Genomic DNA, 27,605 nt, shown 5'->3' on the forward strand with positions numbered 1-27,605 from the left:
TCATTCATTTCAACTTACTGAAAACAAATATTCTTTATTCCAATTTTTCACATTTTGCATTTGTATAAAAGCATCCACAAGTTCGAGAATCTCCCGACAACGTTTATAAAATTGTTATATGATGAGGTATACCTTTTAATCTGGGTTACAGCTATAATTGAACTAATCACCTGCGTTGTGCTCAGTGAGTCTTTGGAAATGTCCATAAGAAAAACCAGATTTAGCTTCTATGACACCTGAGCACTAAGAATAACTAACAGGCACAATTTCTCCCTGAAAGCTTCAAGACAATTAACTTATTGTACTGCATAATACGTAAATACCAAAACATGGACACAATTCATTGTTTGGATATTAATGGTAAGTAGCTCACAACAATAAGCTACCTGGGGGGGAAACACATTTCTTTTAATTACACATTTTTAATATTTAAATATATTACATGAATCATACACGTAGCGTCACTCAAAACAGAAGCAACTCCCTAGGTGACAGATTTTTCATAGCTGGTTTCCATGCCTGTTCAAAACTCGGCAATAGTCCTCGTTTAGTGTTTCATAAGGAGGCCCAATCCAAAATCATACATTTTTTTTTCTCCACTGACAAATATTTTCTGGCATTACATTGGTTGAAAGTTGTGAAAATTGTGAAAGGGGAACACCTGCTCTTCCGCTGAAAGCGTTTAAGTCGCCGGTGACTGAAGACGCAAACCTGACATGACCTAACCACAATTCTCCACGTACTGAAGAGTGCAGACATTTCCTGTTTATCAATATTTGTGGGAAATTAAAGTACTGCAAGTCTCTGAAAGCCTGGGAAAACCGTACCTGACCATACTTATGTCCTCGCAGACCTGTTTTACGTCATCCTGAAGACCAGTTCCAATACTCAAGAACAGAAGTATAGAGGGAAAAAAACCTCAGATGTTTGCTTGTTTGTTAGCACTTGCTTGTATGTCCTTTGATGTTCTATGCATACTGTAAGATTTCCCCCCTGGGGTCAATAAAGCCCCACTCAAAATATCACACATTTCTGTCATTTTGTTACAAAATTATCCATCCAGCCACTTTTCCAGTCCAGGGTCACTGAACTATGTCGTTATGAAACTTTAATCTTCTTTCAATACAATATTTTTACAACTTTTGTAGGAAAACTCATTTGTGTTAACATAAGATCAGGGTGTAAATTTTAAATTATACAAAGGTACATTGTACGGAGCCCCTGAAGGGATCATCTAAAATTCTTACTTTCACGTGCACACGCAGACCCCCGGACACATTCATGTCAGCAGTGGGGGGATTTTGGTTATCTGGGTTATTTCTGATTGCTCTTCAGAGAAGTTATTTTATTTTTTTTTATTTATTTTCCGTTTACATACTTATTTTATGTGAAGTTAATCTAATGTGCATTTTAGTGTTTAGTGATTAATAAAACTTTTTTTTTGTACCCCCTCTAAAAAAAAAGAGGTATGAACTGAACTGTGGCTCGAAGACTGTTACACTACTGTACAATACAGTATAACAACTATTTACATAGTATTTACATTACATTTGGCACTAGAAGTAATCTAGAGATGATTTAAACAAAGTATAAGGCAGGGTGTGTGTAGGTTATATGCAAATACTACAATATTTCATATAAGGCACTTGAACATCCACAGATTTTGGTAGCTGTGGGGAGTCCTGCAACCAATCTAGTACCAAAGGACGATTGTAAATATGAATTCAATGACACTGCCAAATATTTGAAAAATTATACAACTGAAATAATTTTTCCTGTATATAGTATAGTGCTATAAAGTGCAAGCAACAGATTCTTCATTTATATTTCTGGAAGAAAAAAGCATACATGTTTTCAAGGCTGTACGTTTATACAGCAATTATATTGTACATGCTATTAAATATCATAATATACATACAGATAAGCCAAAACATTATGACCAGCTCCATCAGAGGTGAATCATGTTGACTATCTAGTAAATACGGTGTGTGTCAAGGTTTGACATATATTAAGCGGTAAGCTATCGTTCAGTACTTATAGTCAACATGTAGATCGCAGAAGAAATGGACAAGGATAAAGTGGTCTGCGATGCTCGTGGTGAGCACCTCCTGAGAGTGGTTTGAGGAGGCCGTGGTGAGTACCTCCTGAGAGTGGTCTGAGGAGGCTGTGGTGAGTACCTCCTGAGAGTGGTCTGAGGAGGCCGTGGTGAGCACCTCCTGCGAGTGGTCTGAGGAGGCCGTGGTGAGCACCTCCTGAGAGTGGTCTGAGGAGGCCGTGGTGAGCACCTCCTGAAAGTGGTCTGAGGAGGGAAAAACCACTATACACCGACCGGGAGTTGGGCGGCTAAGATTTGTTGATGCAGGATATGAATAAAGGCTATCCCATCTGGTACCTTATCTAGTACGTTATTTACAAAAGTTGAACCTTAGCTTACCGTCTAATATACCCCAGACCGTGACATGCACTGTTTTTATGAGATAGTCAACATTATTCGCGTTGTGTAGGGCTGGTCATGCTGTTTTGGCTCATCTGTGCATATGTTCGTATATTTGAGATGAAAAGGCGTGGCAAATTGATTTCACAAAGAGAAAGAAAAACCGTTTTACCTTCATTTGCTCATATATCCAGCCGAGGAAGGAGGTCACATTTCCGTAGACTCCGGGCTTTTCTGCCATGGCACAGCCAGCGCCCCAGCTGGTGTCGCCCACCAGCCACCACAGAGAGTTTCCCTGTGCTACCAGAGGACCCCCGCTGTCACCCTGAGACACACAACCGTAGGGCCGCAATTAAGACTCGAGATAGAAAAAAATGACCAAAACAAACCAAAGAAAGCGAAAAAAAAAAGCACAAGCAGGGGACCCTTCGGAAGGTGAAGAAGAAGAAAGCAGGCAGGTTGAATTTGGGAGGCATTTTATATGTCAACAAACCAACTACATTTCTGGGTTGCCAGATCTCACACATCTGGCGGGATACTCATGCCTTCTGACTCCCACGCTCATACAAGAAATCTTATGGCAAATCTATATTATCCCATTATAAACCTAAAATTAGCTACATCAAAGGCGTCGGGGCGGTTAATAAAGCTGTTAGCAGACATGCAGACGTGTTTGGAATTGTAAACCTCACTCCAGACAGGTGACCAAAGTTGGCAACCCTGCAGCATGTCTCATTACTCCAGGATCCCAGTTTTTTTTTTGGAATTTACCGCTTCGTCATTAATCTAACACACCTTTCAACCAATGTATCTGCTCTCTAAAAAGGGTACAAATGTCCATATATCTGTAAGACAACTTTACGTTGTTGCTACTTGTAATTTTGCATACGAGATGCAGCTTTCATCGCACCTGGGAACAAAATCATGTAGTTGAGCTATAACAGCAGAACAGGCAAGTTTTTCTTGACGGACAACCCACTGACTAGTGTCAACAATGACAGTGCCAGCAGGAGAATAGTTCACACAATATGTCATCTCATTAATAAATACACTCCATGACAGTAATATGCAATATGATTCACACTGTCCAGGTATTTCATAGCCAAGCCCATTCCTCCATTGGCGATGGGTCCATGTTGCATTTTGTAGGATGTGCTTTGTACATTTGTGTAGGGATGCATAGACATCTGTGTGCTGGAAGGTGCTGACTTGTAATCACAATATGATGCTAATTATAAGGCCATAATCAGGATGAGTCAAAATGTATCGTCTTTAGCTGCATAAAGACTCATGCCTGAGAACACAGGCTTGATTTTTAACGTTGCGTCTCCCATCGGGGAGCTACAAGGAATACCTGCTAAATCGCTCTGGTTCCGTGTGGCTGAGACAGATGATTCCAAAAAAAAAACGTCTTCGCATCAGCGTACAACAAGCACAAACTGCCTCGCCATCTATGTATCACATTACCTGACAGGTATCCACTCCACCATCCAGATAACCAGCACAGATCATAGTATCTGTGATCACTCCGTTGTATATACTCTGTTGGTTGCAGGTTGTCCTGTCTATTAGCGAGATCTCAGCCTCCATTAGATTCTGTGAGACTTGCCCTGAAATAGAGGGACAGAGTAATATGAAAGGCATTACAAACAACGTGACTTCATCCATCTTCCTCAACTACTTATTCAGAACTGGATCATATAACAGGAAGCTCAAAGCACAAGGCAGGGACAACTGGATGGGTTTAGCTGAACATGCAGCGTACATTTGCGTTCAGTCAACTGGATCGAAAGCTACGGGCAAAGTGCATCTACTTGTTTATGGGCTGGGGGAAGAGATCAGGGTACCTAGTGCAGTGTTTCTCACCCCAGTCCTCGGGGACCCCCGGAGTGTCCACATTTTTGCTCCCACCCAGCTCCCAACCAATGAAGAACATCGAATACCTGGTGTGGGAGTGTTGGGAGCTGGGAGAGACCAAAAATGTGGATTGTGTGGGGGTCATTGAGAGAACACTGACCTACAGCAGTCCCACAGAGGCCAGAAGACCAGGAAAAACTACAGCCAGACACAGAACTGGGGACAGGAAACAAAGTGCTAATCACTGCACCAGCATTATGCAACAAACAGTCGTATTTCAAATTCTGTGCATTTCAGCTTTATTTGAAAATCAAATATACGTAGGCAGAGTACCGAAATTATATATGTCATAATGTGTGACGTCCGTGTTGCTATTTGTCTGTCAACACTGAAGGAAACGGAAAGCTAACAACAGGAATCTTTCATCAAAATATTCAAGAAAAGAAAGACAAAGAAAATAATAATCAAAAGTTCACTTTGACAAATTGAGTTTCCTGTTTCTGAACTAATCCAAACTACTAGCAATGCTGTAAAATGCTTAAAAAGACACCTTCTGTATTCAGTCAGTGCTGTAAACCAGCACTTTCTTACCGCCCTCATAGAGAGACCCCCACCCAGTAATCCAGCACGTCTGGGGGGCACTGAAGCTAAGACCAGGACTCGGCAAGCACACAGGCCTGACCACATCTGCAAGACAGAAGGGGTGGGTGGGGGGGGGACTTCATTTTAATACAACTACAGAAAATTCACAATCTTTTGTATGAGTATCAGAGTTTGCATAGATGGGCAGAATCACAGAAACACTCGACTCATTAGCATATGAGTCATGGCTTTGAAAGTCATTGACTGAGTTCATTAGAAGCAAATAAAAAACTGGCCAATTCGTAACAATATGGACAATCAAAAATTCCCAAATCGTGAATTACAAAATTTGTTTAAATGAAAATAGCTGATCCCTCCTCCGTATGGCCACTTAAGAAAAAAAATCTTTGCAGTTGCTTTATCAACATAAACATGATGCATGACGGTGAAAAGCCACAAACCCCCACAATATCACACAAAACGATATGAAAACGGTAAAGAGGGACAGGGCACAACCTGACAAAGTCACCGGCCTCATCAGCTTCATCATAGCGATATCGTTATTTTTAGTCGTACTGTCGTAGTTGTTGGATACGACAACAGACACCGCTATCCCGTCAGCGAGGGCCATTTCATCCTGGGTGAGGTAGCCGGCGTATACAGTCCAAAAACTCGGCCTTGAATACCTTCAACACAGGACAACATATCAGTGTGTCCCACAGTGGGAAAACACCAGCAATCTGACAAAGAATTGACTGGATTTTGGATTCGCCGGACTTGCTTTTCAACGCAGTGCGCTGCCGTCACAATCCAGTAGGGGGTGATGATGGAACCGCCACACACATGCTGCCCATTGATCTGGAGGCTGACCTGCCAAGGCCATGCACCCTTACTGGCTACAGTTCCGCCAACGATCCGGCTCCCCGGACGATCCACTCGCGTTCCGCATTCTACAAGAGAATCCCGGCAATGGGATAACACCATCTATGCATACTCTGAGTTTCTGTGGAACACGGCTTCAGCAGTACTCCCGATTATACAGCTGATTGATTATTAGCGATTATATTCAGTTTTCACAAACATTTAATTTAATCAATTTGATTTGCTATGCCAAAGCTCCCAGTAACCCTGAAAAACCACCATGGTTAATAAAATAATATGAGCATATGGACTTACTAATGCACTGCAGTGTAACCACAAGGCTGTTCGAGCAGGATATGCTAGATTCAGAAAATGCCACTTATTAGAAATCAACTCTGCTTACACCTATGGGTACATTTAATCATGTAACAAGATAATGAACATTGCAAATTACTGTAATCCTTCAGGAATGCAGGTGACAAAACTAACTGATAATGGTTTTGACTATCTCCTTACTCACTGGTTGACTGTAAATGAGTTTCAAAGTAACTTGTAATAACTGCAACAACAATAGTAATAAGCAGTAATAAGGTGATTTCAGTTATATTGATGCTTGGTATTTTACAATATAACCTCGCTGAAAACTGAATTGTTAAATCCTTAAACTGTCCAGACCTTCCAAACTAGGAGGGAGGGATTATGCAACACAGTAAACTAAACAATTATCACTTCATACCATTGCTTAACATAATAGTTCCAGTGTTTTTCTTTTATCTTTTTTATTATTTTTGTCCTGTTGTACAAAGTGAAACGCTTGTGTAACAGTGTTTGAGTCACTCACTTGCTGACAAGAAGCCTGTGAAGAGGGTTCTTCACAGAAGCAAAACTTGATACTGGCAACCTGAAGAAGGCTTTACTGGGACTGCCACTCAGACTGGTGTTCCCAGAGCTGACATACAAACCACTGTGAAGTATAGTGTAAACAAAAGCATCACATTATCCTGACCGTTTTCTTTATATACAGTTCCAGTCACAAATCTGGACACACCTGTTTTTAAAGCATTGTCTCTGTTTTAGCTGATATTCACCTTATAGCAAAAGGCCTTCTGGCAATGAAGTAATACATTTCAGATACTACAACAACCAAGAGAAGTGTTAAACATCTCAAAACTTTTGGAAATTTTTGAGTCTTCAGAATAACCCCCTTTTTGCTTCGATGACAGCACTGCAGACTCGTCACTCTTCCATCCAGTGTCCAGCCACCTGGAATGCTTCTCCACCCTTCCTGAAGTATACAGTTTACACAAGTTGAGCATAAGTTGGCTACCCTGTTGTTACACTTTGATCCAACTCGCCCCAAACCAGCTGCGTAGGGTTTAGGTCGGGGGATTGTGGGGGCCAGGTCACCTGTCACAGCACTCCATCTCTCTCCTCGTTCACTACATAACCTCAGGGCCTTCTAAGAGTCATTACCGTGTTGAAAAACAAATGATTTTCAATAGGTGTGTCCAGATTTATGACTAGCACAGTATTTAGTAAACACTTTCATCCATCCATCCATTCAACTTATCCTCAGGAGCTATGCGTGCAAGGCAGAGAACAACCCAGCAGGAGCCCAGAATGATTCGGGGGGCCCTATTGGCCGTCTATTTCTTGAACTGTTTAAAAGTTATCCTTTATTGGTTGTTTATTTGTTTGCAAGTTGGTGATTGGTTAAAACTGAATGGGGAGAGAAATTCTTAAGGTATCCCTTTCTTTGGCGTGTTCTTAATACTGTTGTGTATTTCCTGGTATGCGTAATCTGCTTCCTACATAAAATGGATTCTTGTTGCTGCATATGTTCTTCTGATGTCATCACTGTCGTTCAATACAATGTCAAATCTCTTTGACTGTAGAAATTATTTTATAGTCAGTAATATTTAACAGTTTTATAGTTAGTTGTTGTACCGGTTTGGGGAGGGCGGGCAGAAGAGAGGCCTATGGAAAGTGTAGCCCAATGGCCCCTGAACTCCTTAATCCGCCACTGGGCGCCAACCCATCGCATGACACATTCACGCATCATATCTTCACACACACCAGCCCCGCCCCCCCAAGTACCTTACCGTACATCGCAACAACACACCTATCGTATCCAATCTGTTCACACGCATCTCTCCCAAAGCTATCGTCCCATCCATCTGCACACACCATATCCCACGAGTGACTTCTGCTTGAGTAGACTTGCAGGACAGAGTCGGGACCATAGAGCCGAGCTGAAAAGCAGACGAGCAACATTTCAGCACAAGCGGCAGATCAAGACTTCCTAGCCTCAAACGAGAACAGAAAAGGGGAGCATGATGATGACACAAACCACATTGGCCTTCATCCTGCCCGGTCGGGCAGTCCTCCACGCCATCGCACCACTGGGAGCTGCTTATACAGGAACCATCACCACAGGCCACACGGAAAACGCATGCTTTGGACACTGAGGGCACAGACATTTAAAATACAGCTACTCAAAACTGCTTGGTGGACAGCTGTACCAGCACAATGTACCAGCTCCTCAGTATAAACAAGTGGAGAGACATCTGAAGGAATTACAACACAGAACCGAATATCGGGACGCGAATCGGTCTATCGCTCGTAGGAAGTACTTACAGAAGTACCACAGCAGGACTGCCACGGCAGCCAAGAGGATGGCGACGACAGCCAGAATACACAAGCAGCATCTCTTCCGTGTCACTACGTGTAAAACACCAACAGAGAAGCAACAGATAAATAAATTCTATCATTTTAGGTGTCCAGCTAAGAACAACATGTTCCCCAAGAAACTCCCCATTCTTTACTGGGCACACACACACACATTTGTAATCATATATTTGTGGGGACTGTCCAATTATCCTGTGGACATAACCTTAATCTGAACAATGACAACCTTAATCCCTAACCCCGCCCTAGCCTTAAGCATAAGTAGCCAAACAAAATGCAAGACGTTTGGCATTTTTAGTTTTTTAATTGCAGTCACAAAGTTTTTATAAAATTGAGTTTCCCCTAGTGGGGGGCAAAATCATGGTCGCCACATGGTCAAAATAACAGGTTTTCATCACACGGCGGCGACATTTGGGCAATTTGGCAACCCCGATTAATTTGACAACTCCAATTAACCTTAACATGTTTTCGTGACTCGAAGGAAACCCCACGACGACATACAAGCTCGACACGTGTAGGGCTGGAGCAGAGAGACGAACGCCGATTGACGACGCAAGCCAACGCACCACAGTGCCGCCATACAGAAACATTTGGCTCTGTACACGAGTAACAATTTGTAAGACGATTTTGCTAAAAGCGCCAGCGATTCCTTCTGTTTATACAATGTGATGATTACCTTTGCGCCGGCAGGCAGTTCTTGATGACTGGGCTACAGGGATGGGTGCAGGCATGGTTTGGGGTGCGTTCACGGGAAAGAAATTGGGAGGTTGTTGGGGAAATGAAAGATACTCTCTTGACTCGGGGGGGAAGTATGCAGGTGGCGAACCAGCAGCAGGCTGGTACCCATGGTTCTGTGGATATGAAATTCATAGAGGAAAGGAACAACTATTACTACCAACAGCTTGGTTCAAATACAAATTATTTACTTTTAGTTCTCCACTGATTAGCAGTCACCAGTTTGGGAAATAAACGGTTTTCTTGTGAAATGCTACATTTATTATGTTCATCATAAATAAGTATAAGCGTACCTCTTGGGTTGCCATTGTAACTTTTATGTCCTGGGTTAAAGCAGAGATCTGCTTTAACTAAAACTCTTAAATGAAAGAAATATAAATGTTAATATATGTCATTTCATAAAGTCATCCATCTTACAATAGTTCCGAATTACAATGTCGCTGGGTTCATTTCATCTTACGTGTTAATAATTGTGTACAATGATTAGTTTGTAATAGCTATAAGCACGCTTTGCATCTTAATTCTCATAATTACTTGTGGACTGATAGAAGATCACCGCACTTAGAAATAAATTATATGTCCACACAAGCAATGCATTAGCTGTTCTGATAGACATGCGGGAAGATAGCTGAGGTTTATACAAATTGATTAAGAATAACATAAAACATTTTAAATCGCAATTGCATGTCGGTCATTAACCTAAATGTAAAATTAAACATCCCGCTACGCCGATTTCCAGAAGCGGGCAACGTGGCGCAAATAGTTGCGGAACAGTGACGTAGAGTCATATAAAGGTAACGCATAAATCCATATAAAATACACAATTTACGTAGATAACAATATCGCTTAAATGCTGCTTTAATATTATAGAGAGAGCAATAAACACCATACCTCAAGCGGGCTTCGCCTCTCCTTTCTGCTCTCTAGTCACAACATTCATTCCTCCCCCTTGGCCACGGTTTAAGGTGGATTCAGGAGCAGGAAAGCTGGCATGTCACGCCACTCCTTCGCTATGACAGGCAAAGGCACGTTAACTATCCATTTCACTCCGGTTTTTATGAGGTCTTCATGTATAGTGGTGCGTATTTTCCTGCTCGGGATTCACTAAACATACCAAACGCAGGATCTGCGTCAGATCCAGAGCAAACAAAATCAGAGCAGTTCATAGTTTGTTACCGTAAATACAGGTTGAAATTAAAAATTAAACCAACATTTGGAAGGCGAAATATCACAAGAAGAGGAACTATTAAATATATTGTACGTTACAGTCTGGATAAATGAAATATGTGTACATTTATCATTTGTAAAGGACAACCGTAAAAAAATAACTTATAAAAGTAATTTTAGAACGTTAAGGACTAGTTTTTTTTTGTAATTGTGATAGTATCGTGGGTCACAAACCTAGCCAGCATAAAACTGCAAGCCCGTTAAGGTGAATATTTTGTACACAAACTTACACGTATTACACCCACCCCGCATAAGTTAAACTCCTGAGTTTGCACTTTACTGAAAACGTTTTATTTATTTTTTTTCCAGTAAAATAGACATAAGCGGTCTTCTTTTCAGTATCATTTCATACGTAATATAAAACAAAAAACGATCGTTAAAGACAGCTACAGAATGATATTAACAGAACTTAAAGGTGAAAGAGTAGGGCAAACATTAAAAAGATAGACTTTGCTAGTATACATTTATACACTCTGCAACGTATCAAATCCAAAGAGATCTGGGTTCAAAAAAAATGTCAACATGTGTGGAGAGCAGCAAAATGCAGAATGGATATCTAAGGAATTTCAAAAGATAAACATCAGGCGTTTCAGGTACATATAATGTCAGACGTTTGAGAAGGCTTTCCTTTTGAAATTGCCATTTTATGATGATTTGTGTGTATGATGCAAAAACAGAAGTAGAGTGGTAGAAAAAAAGGAAGCTTAAATTCAGATAAATTGTTCTGCAGGTATACAGAGGAGTTTTCTATCCCACATGGATACAGAGCAGACCCTGAAGATGCGTCTCCTTCAAACCCAAGCCTGCCAGCCTGGGAAGAGACGACTGAGGTTCTTTGGGTCCATGGCCTGCTGGATGAGGAGGTTGACCTGCCCCCCCACACTGAGCACGGTCCCCTCCTCCACACCCTTCAACTTCTCCTGGAGCCGGAGCAGGACACGTTCAGCAACCTTGTTGAAGCTCTGGGCGTCACCACTGGAGAAGGAGATAAGGGGCCACAGTGGTTTATGCAATCGCCTTTACAGAGTCCTGCTTCGAGCCTGGACCATGTCTACTGTAAATGACAAATTTGTTATGTGACCACTGTTGCAATATATGGGGGGGTGGGGGGTGGGAAGGGCCTCACCTGGATTTGCGATGGGCCTCAATGTCCTCTCCTCCTAGGGTGGAGTTGAGTGTGGCATTCATCTCAGCCTCTTCATGCTGCTGTTGCAGGTAGAAGGCCTTCAGGGGGTTCATCGTCCAGTCGAAGAGCGGGTCATACAGCAGCACCTTGGAGACATGAGTTCCACAAACTATGAAATCCCCTCTACAATCCATTTGGCAGAGCTTGATCAAGGTTTAGGGGTATTCAGGTACTGTCAACACAAAATAAATCTTCATACTTCAACTATTGTCAGCAAGGCCTCTTGGGAATGTCGCATCACCTCCATGGTCTTCTCACAGCACCTGGGGGGAAGAGTACAAACACATGCATAGAAATGAATTACTGAAACATTCGAGTCACCTTTGAATTACACACGCGCCTTAGTCATTGTTGGACTGTAGCACTCACCTTCTAAAAACCCCTTCAACGCCTGTGATTCCCATTCCGTCGACGATATCCCTGGATAACCTAAAGGGCACGGTCTCCGGCGTGGGCAGAACTTTGCCCTGTTCAAAGGCAACGCCTAGAAAATGGAACAGAACCTCGAAAATAATTCGGTGACAATGTAGAAACAGGGTTGGATATACCTGGCTACCAGCTTCTTACCTAAATCAATGTGTACCAGCTCAGCTGTCTCTTCATCAATCAGAATGTTCTGGATGTGCCTATCTCCAAGTCCAACAATGTAGCCCACTGGGAAAACACGAAATTGGCCAGAAGGATGAACAGTTTCCAACTGCAACGTTATATCGTGAAGAGCAGAAAACACGTAAAATATTCTACGCAAAAGTCACACGATGAGTTTGTTGTATTCCAAGTTCTCTTATGGAGAATCATGACGGATATGCACTGCAGGAAGAATGTTGCCGTTACCGATGGAACAGGTAGCCACACTGCGGGTATACGCCAGCCGTTTCTCCAGCCAAACCGCGGGGTCCAGGAACCGCTCCACGCAGAAGTACCGGAAGACGGGACGGAAATGCTGGCACACCTCATTGAAAGCCTGAACCTTTTCATCAAATCCTTTTTTCTGAGATTCCTATGAATAGTTTGGCAAAACAAACAAGTAGATAAATAATCAGACTGTGTGCATGTGGGCCCGAAACATGAGACCTCATTGTCAGCCATAGCCATATAAAGCCTCGTACCATCATCACTTTCCTGCAGACAAAGCTTGTCCAATCCTGAGGCCGGAAGCGTTTGTGGGCACCCTTCTGGACATCGACCAGAAACTCCCCTATGGGCATGGTCCCTGAACACCATTCCAGCACCCCGCTGCACTGGGAGAAGGGTACCACCTGGAAATGGAGACTGGGGCTCAATGAAAGACCTACGACTCAGCAAATAAATATAAATAATAAATCTCTGGTCCTGTGCCATGCAATAATTGCCGTCTAATCCAAAGCATGACACGGATCGCCCATAAGCCTGGATGAAAACGAATGAGTGTTTTTATTACTACCAAAGGCATGTATAATTATTTACCTTGTACCGGCGAATGTTGAGTTTTCTCTTGCGAGTCTCCACATTGCGCTGGAGAAGCATGGAGCACATCTGGAAGACCTGCTGCATGACAGCATCCTGTCTGAGGTCATCCTGGCCCTGGAAAGGTGAACAAATGGGACACCGGCGGTGAGGTCACTCAATTCGACATAAAGGGGCAGCATCTAAAATCCAACTTGCCACTTTATTACATGGAATTTAGGAGGGAACTCTTGCATGTCAACAATACTGGATTACATAACTTGCGACACCATGTAAGATTTGCAAAATAAAGTTCCCCTTTTCACGATAATCATTAACTACTGAAGAAGAGAAGCATGAACCTTCCTTTCAGCCAAGAAAAAGTGTTTGTTTGACATGCATGTCAATGAAAAGCTTCCAGGCACCCTGTGTTATGCTAGCGACACCATGTTAATAATTCACATCTGGAATGTTCTGAAAGGAAAGAAAAATCCCTACACTTATCTAAAATACTCTTCTTAGAAAGATCCATGGACACCTACTAATACATGTCCATCAAATGTCATGCTCGTTCACCCGTGTGATGCACCTAACCAAGCATCGAGTATTAAGAAATCTGAACAGCTAGAGAGAGAACCAAAGACATTGGCAAACTCTCTCCGGTGGGCTTACCTTAACCAGCTGCCGCCTCCTCTGTCCATCCGAGCCCACACAGTCGATGATTTTAGGCAGGTTGACACCCCCGATAAGACAATAGGTAGGTTTGAAGGACTTGATGGTCACCAGGTTGTCATACTTACCTGTGGGATCCACCTGCAAGCAGAATTACCAATAATGCAATGCTGTCACTGACTAATTAAGCCACAGAAATGGCTTCCTCAAGTCCAGGGTTTTTCCTCATGTAGACATCTCACTAGGCAAGAGAACAATTACCTTGATCTCCATTGTTGGGATGATGACATTATCGAGGTCCTTTATTTTCGTAATGGGTTGTTCGGATGGTATTGGGATGGGTTCTGTGAGTAGAAGCGGGACGGGGTATTACGCCAAGAACACAGAGGCCGTTTGGGGTCTTATCCCGTGTCTGGACATCGTTTTTTGACGAAATCCTGTTCATCTAGCGGTGGCTGTGTGTGGTCACTCACTCTTCTCGTTCTTATGCCGAGTGGCGTCCATGTAAGCCAGAGTGATGTAGGCATTACAGAGGATCTCAGTGCCTCGGACCAGGTCTGCCCTTTGCCTCCTGACCACATTAATGATCTTGGAGGCCACCTCGGTACGTTCCTGAGACAGGAAGGGGAAAGAAGAGGGAAAACAGGTTAAAATAATGTGGTGGGTGGTATTCTGCTGGGGATTGTTTTTATGATGTTGCAGAACAACGCATCTCCATCGCTGTGCTTATCCGAGTTCAGGACTTCATTCGTTACGCACACAGGCACAGCGTGCAGTGGAAGGGAAAGCTAGCCTGCTCCAAGCGACAAAACAAAGCATCGCACAATAGAGTAAGATAATAAAATAGCGGAAGATATAACGGAGTTAACTTAAATATCATATAAAGTGATTTTAATATAAAGTGCCCATGCAGTAAGATGCAGTGAGTGGGCTTGGGTTTTAGGTTCGGATGTTGGTTGGCATGGAGTTCAGGATCCGGATGACCTAGGGCTAAAAACTGCCCTTCAGCATTTCAGTTTCACATCTTGTCTTTTATCATCTCATCTTATTGTGAAGAGAGGGCTGCAAAGCACATTTCTGTCCGTAAAACACATGCTTAGACTCTATGCACATCCAGAGTGTCATCGAACACTCTCGGTACTGAAGGCCCTACACACAGATCAATTGGAAAGACATTTAATGGCAGTAGAGGGTCCCGTCTACCCAACCTTATCCATCTGGGAGGGCTGCCGTAGGGCACTCTTGGACAGCCGGCTGCCGGTGAAGCTCGTGTCCTTGTTGGCATTGACCAGAGCCAAAATAATAAAAAGGGTGTGGTGCGGGTGATCCAGAGAGGTACGGCAGATAAGCTGTTGACATAAACAAAACCGCATGCAGCGAGACTGAATGGTACAACAAAAAAGGGCAACCACTTCCTGTTCTGGGCCTGGTTAATGAAGCGCCTCACCTGCGCCCCCTGCAGCAGCCCTTAGTAGCAACAGCACCGTTGTTACCCTCTTCAGAGCGTGAGCTAACTGACTGACTGACTACTTTGCTCTTTATTCTACTAAGATTTCTCAAACAATGACAATAATAACAACCATAACTATAGTTACACAAATCCAGGACAAAAATACTCTACTAATTCAAAAACACCACTGTTAAAACACGAGTTAATATTAAGATAGTTAAACACTGCTTCAGTATCATATTCATTTGTATAAATGGACAAAGAAAAAAAGAGAGAATAAATGATTGATTAGTTTAATGACGTAGTTGACGTAGTTTTGCTATTAATGAGGGAGAGGTGTGACAATGGTCACCTCCAGGAATGTGCGCGTTTATGTACATAAAAGCCGCATCAAAGACTGATCAACGCTGTTACCTGACAGTCAGGTTTGGCTTTGAGGACACAGACACACAATGACATGCCAAAGGGGCACGATTCCAGCTTTGTTTGTGACGTCTGCTTGGAGGTGATTGTGTCATGGGCGGTAGGAATGGCAGCATGATCAGCCCCAAACGCATTTCACCTCATTCAGGACGTCATGGAAGCCGCCGCCCTCGCCCGCCGCGCCGGACATCTTGGTGCCCATCCGGGCGGCTAGCTGGTACATAAGCAGAATAAACTTGTAGGACGGGATGTTCTCCACGCCCATCTGTGGGAGGAGACAAAAGCCGATGGGGTAAAGGTCGCGAAAGGTCACATGGGGACAGCACCAATACGCTTTCAAAGACATAAGGACCGAGGGCTTCTGAAACAAGGCTATAGCGTCAAGGATAACACTTCATTTGAAGGGGCACAAAGATTTCATAGTAACTAACTTACCGCTGAAGTACCAATAATGAACAAACAGCAGCTATTTGAGATTTGAGAAGCACCACAATTCATTAATTATGAAGAAGCATGAGATCAGTATTTTACTTGTGTTACTCTCATTACTTGTTACTTCAGTAGTTCCTCCATTAGTTCCTCCAACAGTTCACAAAGGTTTACCGAATTAACAAACATATATAACAGCCTGGAGATAAAAGATCTGTCTTGATTTATTAATGATGAACGAACATGAGATCAGTAAGTATGTTAGTGTTAATTAATACATAATAGCATAATGCTATATTATTTCTGTTCCCTCGAGGAAGGTTTTACCATTACAAGATCTGCATCTTAACCTCTATACTGCATGCAATGCTACGAATACTAAAAATAGTCCAGTCAGCAGTTTTGCAAGTAATTTATTACTGTCAGTATTTTGGCTGAAATGTATGTGTACACCATCTAATGAGCTACGATATGCATCCATATTACTTGAGCACCAAAACGGTGCATTCCAGAAATAAACCTCACTGCAAACACTGCAGCAGTTGCATTCAATTTGAATATCATGCATATGCACGCAATCCCCTCCCCGCCGCATTCCGCAGAGCCCCCTGCACCTTCATCATGCTGTTGACTTCCTTGACATCCGAGTTCTCCAGCCAGAGAGAAGCCAGTCGGAACACCCACATGTCGTGCTCTTCGCCCAGCCCCAGACACTGGATGTAGTTCTCCACAGCCTTGCACAAGAAGCGCAGTCGGTCGGCTTGCAGGTTGGCCAGCGCCCGCTCGTCCAGCTCCAGCTCCCGCTGCACCTTGACGGTGTACCTGCATAAGCCAACACGTCACACCCGCTCCAGAACCCCAGACTTACACTTGGTTTAACAGAATCACCCAACATTTATTCAGGACCAATGAACCAACCAGTAGGATATATTCAACGTCCTTCGCTTCAAGCTATTCTTTAGATCAGTGGAACTCAATCTGTAGTAGACGTACGGCCATTGATACTCAAAGTGCTCCCGGGTGGTACACAAGAAGACCATGGTAATTTTTTATGATTTTTTTTTACAGTGATTCAGGTTGCTGTGACCTTTTACGTTTTTCACCCCTTGTGGTGCTTTGGTTTGTTCCAAAGTGGTAATTGGTCCAAAAACTTTGTGAACCACTGCTTTTGCCTCGTCATTTCTGTGGTCTACTTGCCAATCCTATGAATTCACCATGTCTTCATTGATATAACAATTAGACCCCACTCCATGTACCACTGGACCATTTTTGTTACCCAGACAAGATTCCCCTGATACTAACTCAACGTCTCCTGCTTTTACACAGAGATGTGGCCAAACGGGAATCAACACAATGTGCTGGTCTCTCATCATTTCAGACTGATATTGAACTCATTGATATTCTATGTGAAGCAAGATCACCTGTTGAGGTTGACTTTGCGTTCCCTCATGAGGTCCACTTCCACCTTGGCCTTCTCCAGCAGAGCCTGCTTGTTCTCGAACTCGGAGGACTTCATGTAGTTCACGATGCTCTGGTACTGCGCGTCCGAGAAGCGTGCCAGCGACAGAAAGGCCTGGGTCTTCTGGCTCTCCAGTTGGGCGCTGGTTCCGTCTCGGTGGTTCTCTATCACTTTCACTGCCTGTCAAAACATTGTTCAAGTGCTTTATTATGAAAACGTATTCAAAAGGTTAGATTGCAAAGGGCTGGATGGAATTATAGAACACTGCAGTTGATAACTATAAAAGTTTTTTGCAAGCGTTCCATTCATAAGCCAACTTTACCTTCTCTAGATATTCCTCCAGGACAATTCCAGGGCTCACCAGGCAAGTCTCTGCCAACCAGTTACCACAGAGCCTCAAACACTCAGCCAACACTGGCATTAGAGTGGAGTCAAACTGCACCTATCGAAGAGTAAGAGAAAAAGAGAGTGACGCGACTTGAATGAGACAAAGGTGATGGGATAGTTCAACACCGCAGAAAACGTATTTGCCTGGCCAGGCTTATAAAGACGGGGGCGGCATGGTGGTGCAGTGGTTAGCACTGTTGCCTCACACCTCTGGGACCCGGGTTCGAGTCTCCGCCTGGGTCACATGTGTGCGGAGTTTTCATGTTCTCCCCATGTCGTCGTGGGGTTTCCTCCGGGTACTCCGGTTTCCCCCCACAGTCCAAAAACATGCTAAGGCTAATTGGAGTTGCTAAATTGCCCGTAGGAGTGCATGTGTGTGTGAATGGTGTGTGAGTGTGCCCTGCGATGGGCTGGCCCCCCATCCTGGGTTGTTCCCTGCCTTGTGCCCATTGCTTCCGGGATAGGCTCCGGACCCCCCCTGCGACCCAGTAGGATAAGCGGTTTGGGAGATGGATGGATGGATGGCTTATAAAGACGCCGCTGCAGACCCTAAAACACAGCATCCGTGTCTGTTCTCGAAGGGGCTCAGGACACTCACCTGCTCACTAAGCGTTTCTATCATCTGCTGAAGGATTCCCAGCGCCAGGCCCTGCTCCTTCTTGGCCCAAAACACCTGGGCCTCCTCCAGCTGCCACGCAGACGGTCCTGCGCCCCGGCCCTCTCCGTCGAGCTGCTTCATCTGAAACATGGCTCGCTCCGCCAGCTGTTGCGGGGGCGGAAGCGCGCTGTGTTAAAGCCAGCAGGGGGAGCCAGGGAGCAGATGAGGTGCTGAACTCTGGGCTGGGCACTGCTCCCAGGTGCTCCGTACTTCTCTATAACAGCTGGAGCTTCTGGATGACTGCATGATTTCTCAGCATGGAGAAGTTTGTATAACCGACCTCTGCAGGGTGGCACAGTGGGTCAACATCTGGTCTCACAGCCAAACCTTCTGTCCGCTTTATTGTCATCTTTAACAAGGTACATGGCGCTAAACTGCTTCTAGGCAAAACATCCGGCTGCATCGAAGGGTTTTAATTTAGCAGAGACTTTTGTCCAAAGCGACATAAGTGTGGCTCAGACAGCAGGATCAGCTAATGTGCCAGGAACAACTGGGGGTTAAGGGCCCTGCTTAAGGACACCACTGGATTACAACTGGGGGTTAAGGGCCCTGCTTAAGGACACCACTGGATTACAACTGGGGGTTAAGGGCCCTGCTTAAGGACACCACTGGATTACAACTGGGGGTTAAGGGCCCTGCTTAAGGACACCACTGGATTACAACTGGGGGTTAAGGGCCCTGCTTAAGGACACCACTGGATTACAACTGGGGGTTAAGGGCCCTGCTTAAGGACACCACTGGATTACAACTGGGGGTTAAGGGCCCTGCGCTTAAGGACACCACTGGATTACAACTGGGAGTTAAGGGCCCTGCTTAAGGACACCACTGGATTACAACTGGGGGTTAAGGGCCCTGCTTAAGGACACCACTGGATTACAACTGGGAGTTAAGGGCCCTGTTTAAGGACACCACTGGATTACAACTGGGGGTTAAGGGCCCTGCTTAAGGACACCACTGGATTACAACTGGGAGTTAAGGGCCCTGTTTAAGGACACCACTGGATTACAACTGGGGGTTAAGGGCCCTGCTTAAGGACACCACTGGATTACAACTGGGGGTTAAGGGCCCTGCTTAAGGACACCACTGGATTACAACTGGGGGTTAAGGGCCCTGCTTAAGGACACCACTGGATTACAACTGGGAGTTAAGGGCCCTGCTTAAGGACACCACTGGATTACAACTGGCAAACATCTTTTTTTTCTTTATCTTTCTTTTTTTTGGCAAAAAAACTGGCAAACACCTGATCACGGGTACAGAGTCCTAAGCAACAGGGCTGCGTACTTTTTAAATTTAACACAGAATTCCAACTCTTCAAATCAACTCGGACAAAGGCCAACCTAACCAAAAACCTGTGGGATCCAAATGCCGCCGACACATTCATGGTTCTCACAAGAGAGGAAGCAGAGGCGTTCGCATACCTGAGTGTTTCCTGCCTTGCGGGCCAGCTTGCACATCTCCATGAGATGCGAGGTCAGACCCATGTGCAGGTGCTCCTTCCTTTCGCCCGCCTGCTCCCGTCCAATCAGCAGCTCCTGCGTCGTGGTGCGCAGGGCCATGATCGGCTCCAATAGGCCGAAATCACTGTCAATCAGGAGCTGCGAGTGCTGCTGCCAGCCACTGTACAGTTCAGCCAGACCAGCTTCTGTCACAGACCTTCATGAGGATAAATAGAGGGCGGGGTTATAACCCAAAACAAACCCAAATATCCCACTGGGCAAAAGTAGCTTTTTTTATAATACACTTTCATATAATTAGTAGATGCTTTTATCCAAACAATTAAGAAAGCAGGATAAGCAATTAGGATCTCGTTCAATGGCCCAGTGGTGAAATAACTCTGTATGGGATTTGACCCAACAACATTCACAACCACGGGTGCAGAGTCTCAATTCACAGAGCCACACACTACAAACGCTAAGAAGCTGGGGTATATCAAGCAAGATCTAAATATATAAGATATGCATTTTTTTATGAACTGAACATTTTAATGAACATATGATAAAGATTCAGAGTAGTTCATACTATCAAGCAGTAGCAAAAGCAGTGGGCAACCATGCAAATGGCAGATGGGTGGCAAAACCGGCATGGACAATGAAGACTAGTTTTCTGGAACAAGACAGACATGCAGAATCAGCCTCACCACCTGCTTCGAAACCTTTAAGACAGCATTTCCCAACCCGGTCCTCGGGGACCCCGGCCCAGTCCATGTTTTTGCTTCCTCTCAGCTCCTAGCGCATGTGACCCAGGTATTCAGTGTTCCTGATTGGCTGGGAGCTGGGAGGGAGCAAAAACATGGACTGTCCGGGGTCCCCGAGGACCGGGCTGGGAAACACCGTTTCCCACTTTAAGGAAACTCAGCCAGCCGACGCGTCCCACAGCTAGAAGACGCTCAGGGCGAAGCGAAGGTCCCGTGAAGGTGAAACGGGGGCCGGGGGGCACCATGAGTCACCTGGAGCAGAGCAGGCCGACGCTCTCCAGCTCGCTGACCCTTTGCAGGTTGCAGAGGGTCGGGTACAGCGAGGATACAGCCTCCAGACTGCCGCGACACAGCTCCTCCACCTCGGAGTACCTGAGAGACACGCACGCACACACACACACAGATTATCTATATCTTTGTGGGGACTCGCCATTCATTTCTATGGACATAACCCCAATTCAACCCTAAGAAGCCCTTATCCAACGCATTATATTTCAGTGGATCTCAGCTATGGTTTTTCCTTTGATACAGTTTATGATACCTGATCCCAAGACCAATACGAAAATTAAACTATATGCTTTGGCGGTTGGGGTGGCGAGGTGACTCAAAAGACACTCCCGGTGTCACGTGGGTTTCTCCGGTACTCCAATTTCCTCCCACAGTCCAAAGACAAGAAGTTAGGCTAAAGGTCTCTTCTGCTGTCAGAGCTGGGTCAATGTGTGCAAATGTGCGTCTTGCACATCCAAACGCCTGGCACAGACATCAAGCTCTCCAAGACCTTCACCCGGGAAATGGCTCAGGAGATGAAAACACCGGACTATGGCTCTAACAAGAGTAGTGGGAAATGTTTCAACTTCGACGTGACCGTAGGCATTTTCACCTGGCACGCTTCAGCATTCCGTCAAAGGCGGAGAACTCTTTGTCCCTAAGTGCTCGCAGGGCGCAGAACACCGACTCGTTGAACCCGGGATCCAGCTTTTCGCTCCTGGAACAGAAGAGGAGAACGCAGAAGTCAGCAGGCCAGCTGCCGTTTCCTCTTCCCCAGCGATGACATCACGGGCACGGCTGCTGACCGCTCCGACAAGTCGCAGTCCCACTGCGAACTCCTCCAGGCTGCCTGGAACCTTTTTTCCCGTAGCTCCGCCCCCCACTCCACCCCCTCGCTCTCCAGACCACGCAGGTAGGTGGCCAGAGTGCTGCACAGCCCAGAGTTCTGCAAAGCCTGGGTGGAGGGAAAGGAGGTTGAGTTAGAAGCTGTTTGTCTGGCGGCCTCTAGAGGATCCAGCAGAAATTACACACTGCCCCCAGCTGAACTTCCATAGCGCCACCCACCTCCAAGATCCCCACTTGGCGTGTGACCTCAGGAAGGCTGGAGTGAAGGTCATAGGACGTCAGCGCCTTCCCCCACAAGGCCTCATGCTCATAGGTCCTGATCCTGTCACATGACCAACGTGTCACTTTTTAAACCTCTCACACAAACACATACCTAAAGTGCACACAAGTTACCTCGTTATAGGGCTGACCACCTTCCCTGCGCCGCACCCATACAGACTGTCCGGCTCACCAATACTCCTGTATGCCTCAATCAGCAAGTCCTACAAAGTTAGGGATGAGATGAGAGATGAGAGATGAGATGGTACTTTACCGCCCCCTAGAGGAACACTGGGACATAGCAGCATCTCAGATTCTGATAGCAAAAAGGGACAGAAGAAATAATAGAAGTAAAGGTACAAATCAATAAAACAAACCGTATAACATAAGAAAACAGGAGACTTAATGAAAGACCTGAAAAATTGTTTCCCCATGTGCCATGGAGCAAGGAGTGTTTCAGTGAAGTCACTCCTCTATAGCAAAACAATCTTATGGAAGTGAGGGGAGGCGTTGCTCAATGACGGAGAGCTGGGGCGGGGGTCAAAGATGACCCCCAGAACTGAGCCAGCATTACTGAGGAGTTTGTTCAGTTGCCTTGGGAACTACTGACAGACCAGGAAATACTGGATTTAATTCATGAACTCATGTCACCTGAAGGCTGATGCCGGAAGCCTCCATGCTCCTCTCGCTCAGACTGGCGATGGAGAAGTTCTGACTGCTCTCTTCGAATACGATTCTCCGTGAGACTTTTTGCTGGGTCCTGAGGTGAGAAGGTTTCATACGATTGGGGGAAAATGAACGCAAACCACGGGTAAGGCCGTAAACGTCAAAAGCAAAGATTTGTTGCATAGTTACTAAAAACTACATACTCCATCCAACCCTCCATCCATCCATCCATCCCTCCCCCCATCCATTTTTCATACCCGCTTATTTTACAGGCAGAGGATAACCCAAGATGGGACACCAACCAATCACAAGGCACGCACGCACACACACACACACACACACACACACACACACCATTCACACTTACAGGCAATCTGACAGTTACAGTTCACGTTTGCATGTTTTTTGACTATGGGGGAGAAACGGGGGAACCCAGAGGAAACCCTATGATGACACGGAAAGAACATGCAAATTCCACATGTATGGAACCCTGGCAAAGACCCTAACCTTGGTTGCAGAGGTGTGAGTTAACAGTGCAAACACAGGGCTAATAGCAGAGTGCTAACACAGGGCTAATAGCACAGTGCTAACACAGGGCTAATAGCAGAGTGCTAACACAGGGCTAATAGCACAGTGCTAACACAGGGCTAATAGCACAGTGCTAACACAGGGCTAACCACAACACAATCAGCTCATCATTTTATTTTTATTGTACAGACTGTTTCTGTTGCTTGACTGTGGTATCTATTAATACATGTTCATGTTCAAGTTGAACTAGTAATTGGTGTAATCATCCCTAAGGTTAACAAATCAAAGTGGAATTGCTACAGATTTTTGGAAATTAGAAAAAGGGCTATAAAATGTATACAAGTTGGTTTGGAATCACGGCGGCTTACGAGTGGCAGGTGCTATAAAGATGTACCTTTGGTTCTGCTCCATGTCGGATCGGATCTTGTCCATGTATATCTCGGTGTAGAGCAGCGCTGTGAAATGGGCGGAGCACCACTGAGCCGCCCGGGCCACCTCTAGGTAGTTCAGGTCCAGCCAGAAATTTGAATGGCAGACTGTCCCATAGGTGATGCTAGGGCAGGACACACGACGTCTTACAGTAACAGCGAGCAACAAACAGGCAAAGGTGAGGCACCGGGAACACAGGCCAACCTGTCGGGCTCCAAAGGCCTCTTCTGCTGCCGGAGGTGGTCGACGACGGCCAGCATCGTACGAAGAGAGGATTTGTCCAGCAACCCTTGGTTTGAAATATCCGATTCACTTCCTGAGGAAATAAATTCAGGCTTTATTGTAAGGCACCAAGTCCCAAATACTAAGCACGAGGAATCTAATCTAAAACCGAGAAGGATTTGTTTCCATAATACATATTCCTACAAAATACACAGGTGCCTTAGACAAAACTAAGTAATAATAAGAGTTGTCAGCAAAAATCTAAATATTTTTAAGTGTCAAAGCAGTTTTTATGTACACTTTTACTGTAAACAGCCAACTTCTAATGTTCAAAATTAAAATATAAATACATCGGGTTATTCACTCGTACAAACATGTAATGAATAAACTGTTGGATGGATGGATGGATGGATGGATGGATGGATGGATGGATGGATGGACACTGACTGCAAATAACTCGAGTGAATCAACAGATTAAAATCTACATAAACAAGTGGCCCCTAAACTTGATCCTGCAGAGGCCATGTCTGGCACCTTAATTGCTATGTTGGTATCAGGTTTAGGATTTCTCCGGGAGGGTAACTAGGTGGGGGGGGGGGGGGGGAGTGGATAGGGGGTGACCGACCAGAATCTGCAGGGAGGGGCGTGGTGGAGCGGCTGCAGGCAGAGACCGCCCTGGAGAAGCAGGTGAAGAACTCGCGGATGTGGCTGGAGAGGAGAGCCCTCCAGGAGCCGTCAGCGTCGTGCAGCAGGATGTCGTGGATAAAGAGCAGCAGAACCTTCTGGCAAAAGTCCGTCTTCACCTGAAGGCCAGAACATCAGAGTGGAGAAGCGGCTTAAACCAAGTGCGGGACTCACATTTCAAAGTGATTATCCTGCACATAATTTGGAAAATACTACATCACTACTAAACAGTCACAAACTTATGAAGCTCACATTATTAAAATGTAACCATCGGGAAGTTTTCTAAACCCTGTGGATCACCAGATTTTTGACTGTTGTTGGCCAGAATTCACACTTTGGCCCATCTTCCTTCTGCCCCATCACTTTCAGAATTCCTCTACTAACTGACACCTGTCCACGTTCCCTGTATGTTCTTAATGTTGAACTTCTGGCCACAGAATAGTGTTATTAGGCTCCTGCTTTGTTAAACGATATTGTGTCGCTCCTGCTCCAATACTGCTTACTCCCATACCTGAGCATTCATAGAGAGTTCAGTCTCGCTGCACTGGTTTACTTTTGACAGCATGTTTTATTACTGATGTGCTATTTTCTCACTTTGAACAAAAGCGTCTGATGCATGAATATCCTTTAAGGGGCCCTAATCGGCATTTGTCAGGTCCGGCCCTGCTCACCTCACACAGGGGGCGTGAGAGAAGCAGCGCCTCACTCGTAACCCCCCCGCTGTCCACGAGGGCCACGCAGAGGCTCTTCAGCCAAACACTGTGTCGATTCTGCTGGGGCACCCAGAGCTCGGAGATGTCCAACTGCTCCCTGGAACCTGGCTTCGGTTCAGCTCTTTCCTCCAGCGTCTGGGCACAAGACATTAGAATCTCCTGCATGACACCAGTATGTTGCCTAAAATAACCTTCCATCCAACACTCTCCTGCCTTCTTTCTACAACCTGATTCTCCTCTTACGCCCAAACTCTGGGTAGATGTCATTCATAATGTCCTGCTCATTATGTTGACCCTTTAAAAATAGCTGGATGACTGACCTTCCTTTTTGTTGACCGCAGAGGGCTGAAATAGACCAGCATGGGGTCCCGGCTGTCCTTGTGCACCTCCCAGAACTTCGCCCCAATTCTTGTGGCCAGGATGGCTTTCAGACACTGAACAGATGCCTGCCTCACCTTAATGCTGACAGAGATGGATGCCTTAGATAACGAACCGGGCTGGACCCTTTCAGAGGTGATATACACCTCACAGCCAGGCAGGACCCTTACCATGGGTGAACCAGGGCACTGTTCATGCAGTTGAACACGATGAAGGTCCACTGGAGCTCCAAGTCAGGGAAGAGCTTCGCGGCCTTGGCGTTGACCTGGTCTTTCTCATGGAGGAGAGCGATAGTGGACAAGTCCACAGGCCCCAATTCTCCCAAGCAGCTCCCAACAGCCTCTGCAGAGAAGATGCCTCATCAGAATCAGTGGTTCTGGTAGGACTTAAAGCCAAAAAGTCCCAGATGCAAGCATGCTGGTCCAGTCCATCACCACTACAGCAGGTACATACCTAAAACATCCCTTCCCCCAGGGTGGTTGACGGCCATCTTAGAAATCTGCAGAAGGTTCAGGACCAGCTTCATGAGGACACTCTCCACGGGGTCAGCTGTAAACGGAACCAGACAAAAGCAAAGTCAGCTCTTCCCTGAAGTGGGTTCCTGGGTGTAGGGGAGACCTTAAATCTGCAGGCCCACCCTGGCACTCCAGAAGCAACTTCCTGATCGCCCCCTTGTGAGTGCTGAGCTGCATCCTGAGGTCCTTCAGGCCTTCCAGCCTCGTCATGGGCAGGGTGTCACAGGGCGACACAGACAGGAAGTGGATGATCTCCTGAAATGTACAGGAAAGAGATTGTGGGATTCCCCTAGAACCGCAGTCGTGACCTCACTCTATGTGTGATGCTTTATGAACAAGCTAAGCTTAATTAAGCACAGGGATTAGTTCATAAATAACTCATCATCTCCCAAGTATTTCAGATGCACTGGCATTGATAGAGCATGAATAATAACTACAAAACTGCAGAGCACTCAAACTCAGTATAATAATAACCATAATATTTTTTTGGTTTATTTAAGAATTATGTTTACATTGCTGGTATGCATCAAGAATATCATCAAGCAAATATCGTCTTTCATACACTGCATTTCCTAAAAGATTATAAAAAAATGGGCAGATCAAGTAAATATAAAAAAGCTATAAAAAACATGAATATACAACTGTAGCTGAATAAAGTAAATAACTCAAAAGAAAAGAACAAACTAATGATTAAACAAAACTTGGCCAATAATCCATCGGGTGATTTTCATCTCCTCGCCTTTCCTGTTACCTCTCTGAGCGTGAATGTCCCCTCGCTGTACTTCAGTGCCTGCTGAGAGGCCCTCAGCTTCCGGAAGGCCGGCCCCGTTGGGAAGGGCTCCAGGTGCTGGATAGCGTGCTTGAAACGCTCGTTGTCCTGACAGTCGATCACCAGGAACTTCAGCAGGTCCAGAACCTTAAACCGCAGTCACCAACACGTCGAATAATATCGCACACAGTACAGCCGCTCCTCGACTGACGAACCCATCGTAAAGTGAAAAATACTGTAAGTCTAATATGAATACACGATAGATAAGAAAATAACTACTGTCACTGAATAAGTAAAGAATTAATTACTGCAACTAACTAAATAGCGTTAATTGAAAAGTACGTAAATGACTGCAAGGTTATTTTTGTTAACCACAGGAAAAAAAAACAAATACTGTACGAAACGTTTACACTACGGAGACTGAACACGTCGATGGTTGGAATGCTTATATGGCCCAGTATCAGTAGAAAGCAGGACAGAACATATCGATAGCCTGTGAACAGACTGGAATTCAAAGGCGGCTACTGAATGCTCTTCAGTATTGCACCATCGCAAAGTCGGGAAAATCTTAAGCTGAACCTAAAGGGAGGAGCATCTGTGCTGTGTGGGTCTTTATGGAACGTTTGCAGTACCCAAACAAAAATACACTGCGCAGAACATAAT

At 45.1% G+C, this 27,605-nt stretch overlaps 2 protein-coding genes across 3 annotated transcripts in view; both read right to left on the minus strand.

The window, feature by feature from the left end:
* Positions 1 to 14: 14 nt before the first annotated feature.
* Positions 15 to 10,414, minus strand: LOC125711367 (transmembrane protease serine 2-like). The gene is made up of 14 exons (XM_048980191.1): positions 10,049 to 10,414; positions 9,451 to 9,515; positions 9,099 to 9,273; positions 8,372 to 8,455; positions 8,085 to 8,198; positions 7,857 to 7,986; positions 6,576 to 6,698; positions 6,050 to 6,093; positions 5,655 to 5,823; positions 5,390 to 5,559; positions 4,883 to 4,978; positions 3,902 to 4,044; positions 2,607 to 2,759; positions 15 to 1,829 (listed from the first exon to the last, which is right to left on the minus strand). Exons 2-14 carry the CDS (start codon positions 9,463 to 9,465, stop codon positions 1,818 to 1,820), a joined length of 1,428 nt encoding a protein of 475 aa, XP_048836148.1. The 5' UTR covers positions 9,466 to 9,515; positions 10,049 to 10,414; the 3' UTR covers positions 15 to 1,817.
* A 238-nt stretch (positions 10,415 to 10,652) lies between these two features.
* Positions 10,653 to 27,605, minus strand: part of atm (ATM serine/threonine kinase) — a 28,720-nt gene continuing 11,767 nt past the window's right edge. For both annotated transcript variants that reach the window (XM_048980186.1, XM_048980187.1), the window contains exons 31-63: positions 26,925 to 27,089; positions 26,296 to 26,428; positions 26,112 to 26,207; positions 25,829 to 26,000; positions 25,601 to 25,742; positions 25,239 to 25,415; positions 24,509 to 24,686; positions 23,866 to 23,977; positions 23,627 to 23,785; positions 22,690 to 22,798; positions 22,174 to 22,262; positions 22,000 to 22,102; positions 21,741 to 21,889; positions 21,548 to 21,652; positions 20,920 to 21,039; positions 19,892 to 20,126; positions 18,414 to 18,578; positions 17,751 to 17,870; positions 17,391 to 17,608; positions 16,584 to 16,791; positions 15,680 to 15,805; positions 14,876 to 15,016; positions 14,141 to 14,279; positions 13,929 to 14,011; positions 13,668 to 13,808; positions 13,017 to 13,133; positions 12,680 to 12,829; positions 12,405 to 12,570; positions 12,138 to 12,224; positions 11,940 to 12,054; positions 11,770 to 11,833; positions 11,511 to 11,656; positions 10,653 to 11,359 (exon numbers count right to left, since the gene is read on the minus strand). In XM_048980186.1, the coding sequence (XP_048836143.1) occupies positions 11,176 to 11,359; positions 11,511 to 11,656; positions 11,770 to 11,833; positions 11,940 to 12,054; positions 12,138 to 12,224; positions 12,405 to 12,570; positions 12,680 to 12,829; positions 13,017 to 13,133; positions 13,668 to 13,808; positions 13,929 to 14,011; positions 14,141 to 14,279; positions 14,876 to 15,016; positions 15,680 to 15,805; positions 16,584 to 16,791; positions 17,391 to 17,608; positions 17,751 to 17,870; positions 18,414 to 18,578; positions 19,892 to 20,126; positions 20,920 to 21,039; positions 21,548 to 21,652; positions 21,741 to 21,889; positions 22,000 to 22,102; positions 22,174 to 22,262; positions 22,690 to 22,798; positions 23,627 to 23,785; positions 23,866 to 23,977; positions 24,509 to 24,686; positions 25,239 to 25,415; positions 25,601 to 25,742; positions 25,829 to 26,000; positions 26,112 to 26,207; positions 26,296 to 26,428; positions 26,925 to 27,089 (4,614 nt within the window). In that variant the 3' untranslated portion in view covers positions 10,653 to 11,175. The remainder of the gene's footprint in view (positions 11,360 to 11,510; positions 11,657 to 11,769; positions 11,834 to 11,939; positions 12,055 to 12,137; positions 12,225 to 12,404; positions 12,571 to 12,679; positions 12,830 to 13,016; positions 13,134 to 13,667; positions 13,809 to 13,928; positions 14,012 to 14,140; positions 14,280 to 14,875; positions 15,017 to 15,679; positions 15,806 to 16,583; positions 16,792 to 17,390; positions 17,609 to 17,750; positions 17,871 to 18,413; positions 18,579 to 19,891; positions 20,127 to 20,919; positions 21,040 to 21,547; positions 21,653 to 21,740; positions 21,890 to 21,999; positions 22,103 to 22,173; positions 22,263 to 22,689; positions 22,799 to 23,626; positions 23,786 to 23,865; positions 23,978 to 24,508; positions 24,687 to 25,238; positions 25,416 to 25,600; positions 25,743 to 25,828; positions 26,001 to 26,111; positions 26,208 to 26,295; positions 26,429 to 26,924; positions 27,090 to 27,605) is intronic.

This window comes from Brienomyrus brachyistius, chromosome 17, assembly GCF_023856365.1.
Source record: "Brienomyrus brachyistius isolate T26 chromosome 17, BBRACH_0.4, whole genome shotgun sequence".
Lineage (NCBI taxonomy): Eukaryota > Metazoa > Chordata > Actinopteri > Osteoglossiformes > Mormyridae > Brienomyrus > Brienomyrus brachyistius.

What these genes read in the sequence shown, in the direction of transcription:
- LOC125711367 (XM_048980191.1), bottom strand. An exon ending in GCAGGATGAAGGCCAATGTG is followed by an intron (nt 7,987 to 8,084) that starts GTTTGTGTCATC and finishes TCTGCTTTTCAG; the next exon opens with CTCGGCTCTATGGTCCCGAC. An exon ending in GCAGCGCACTGCGTTGAAAA is followed by an intron (nt 5,560 to 5,654) that starts GCAAGTCCGGCG and finishes CCTGTGTTGAAG; the next exon opens with GTATTCAAGGCCGAGTTTTT.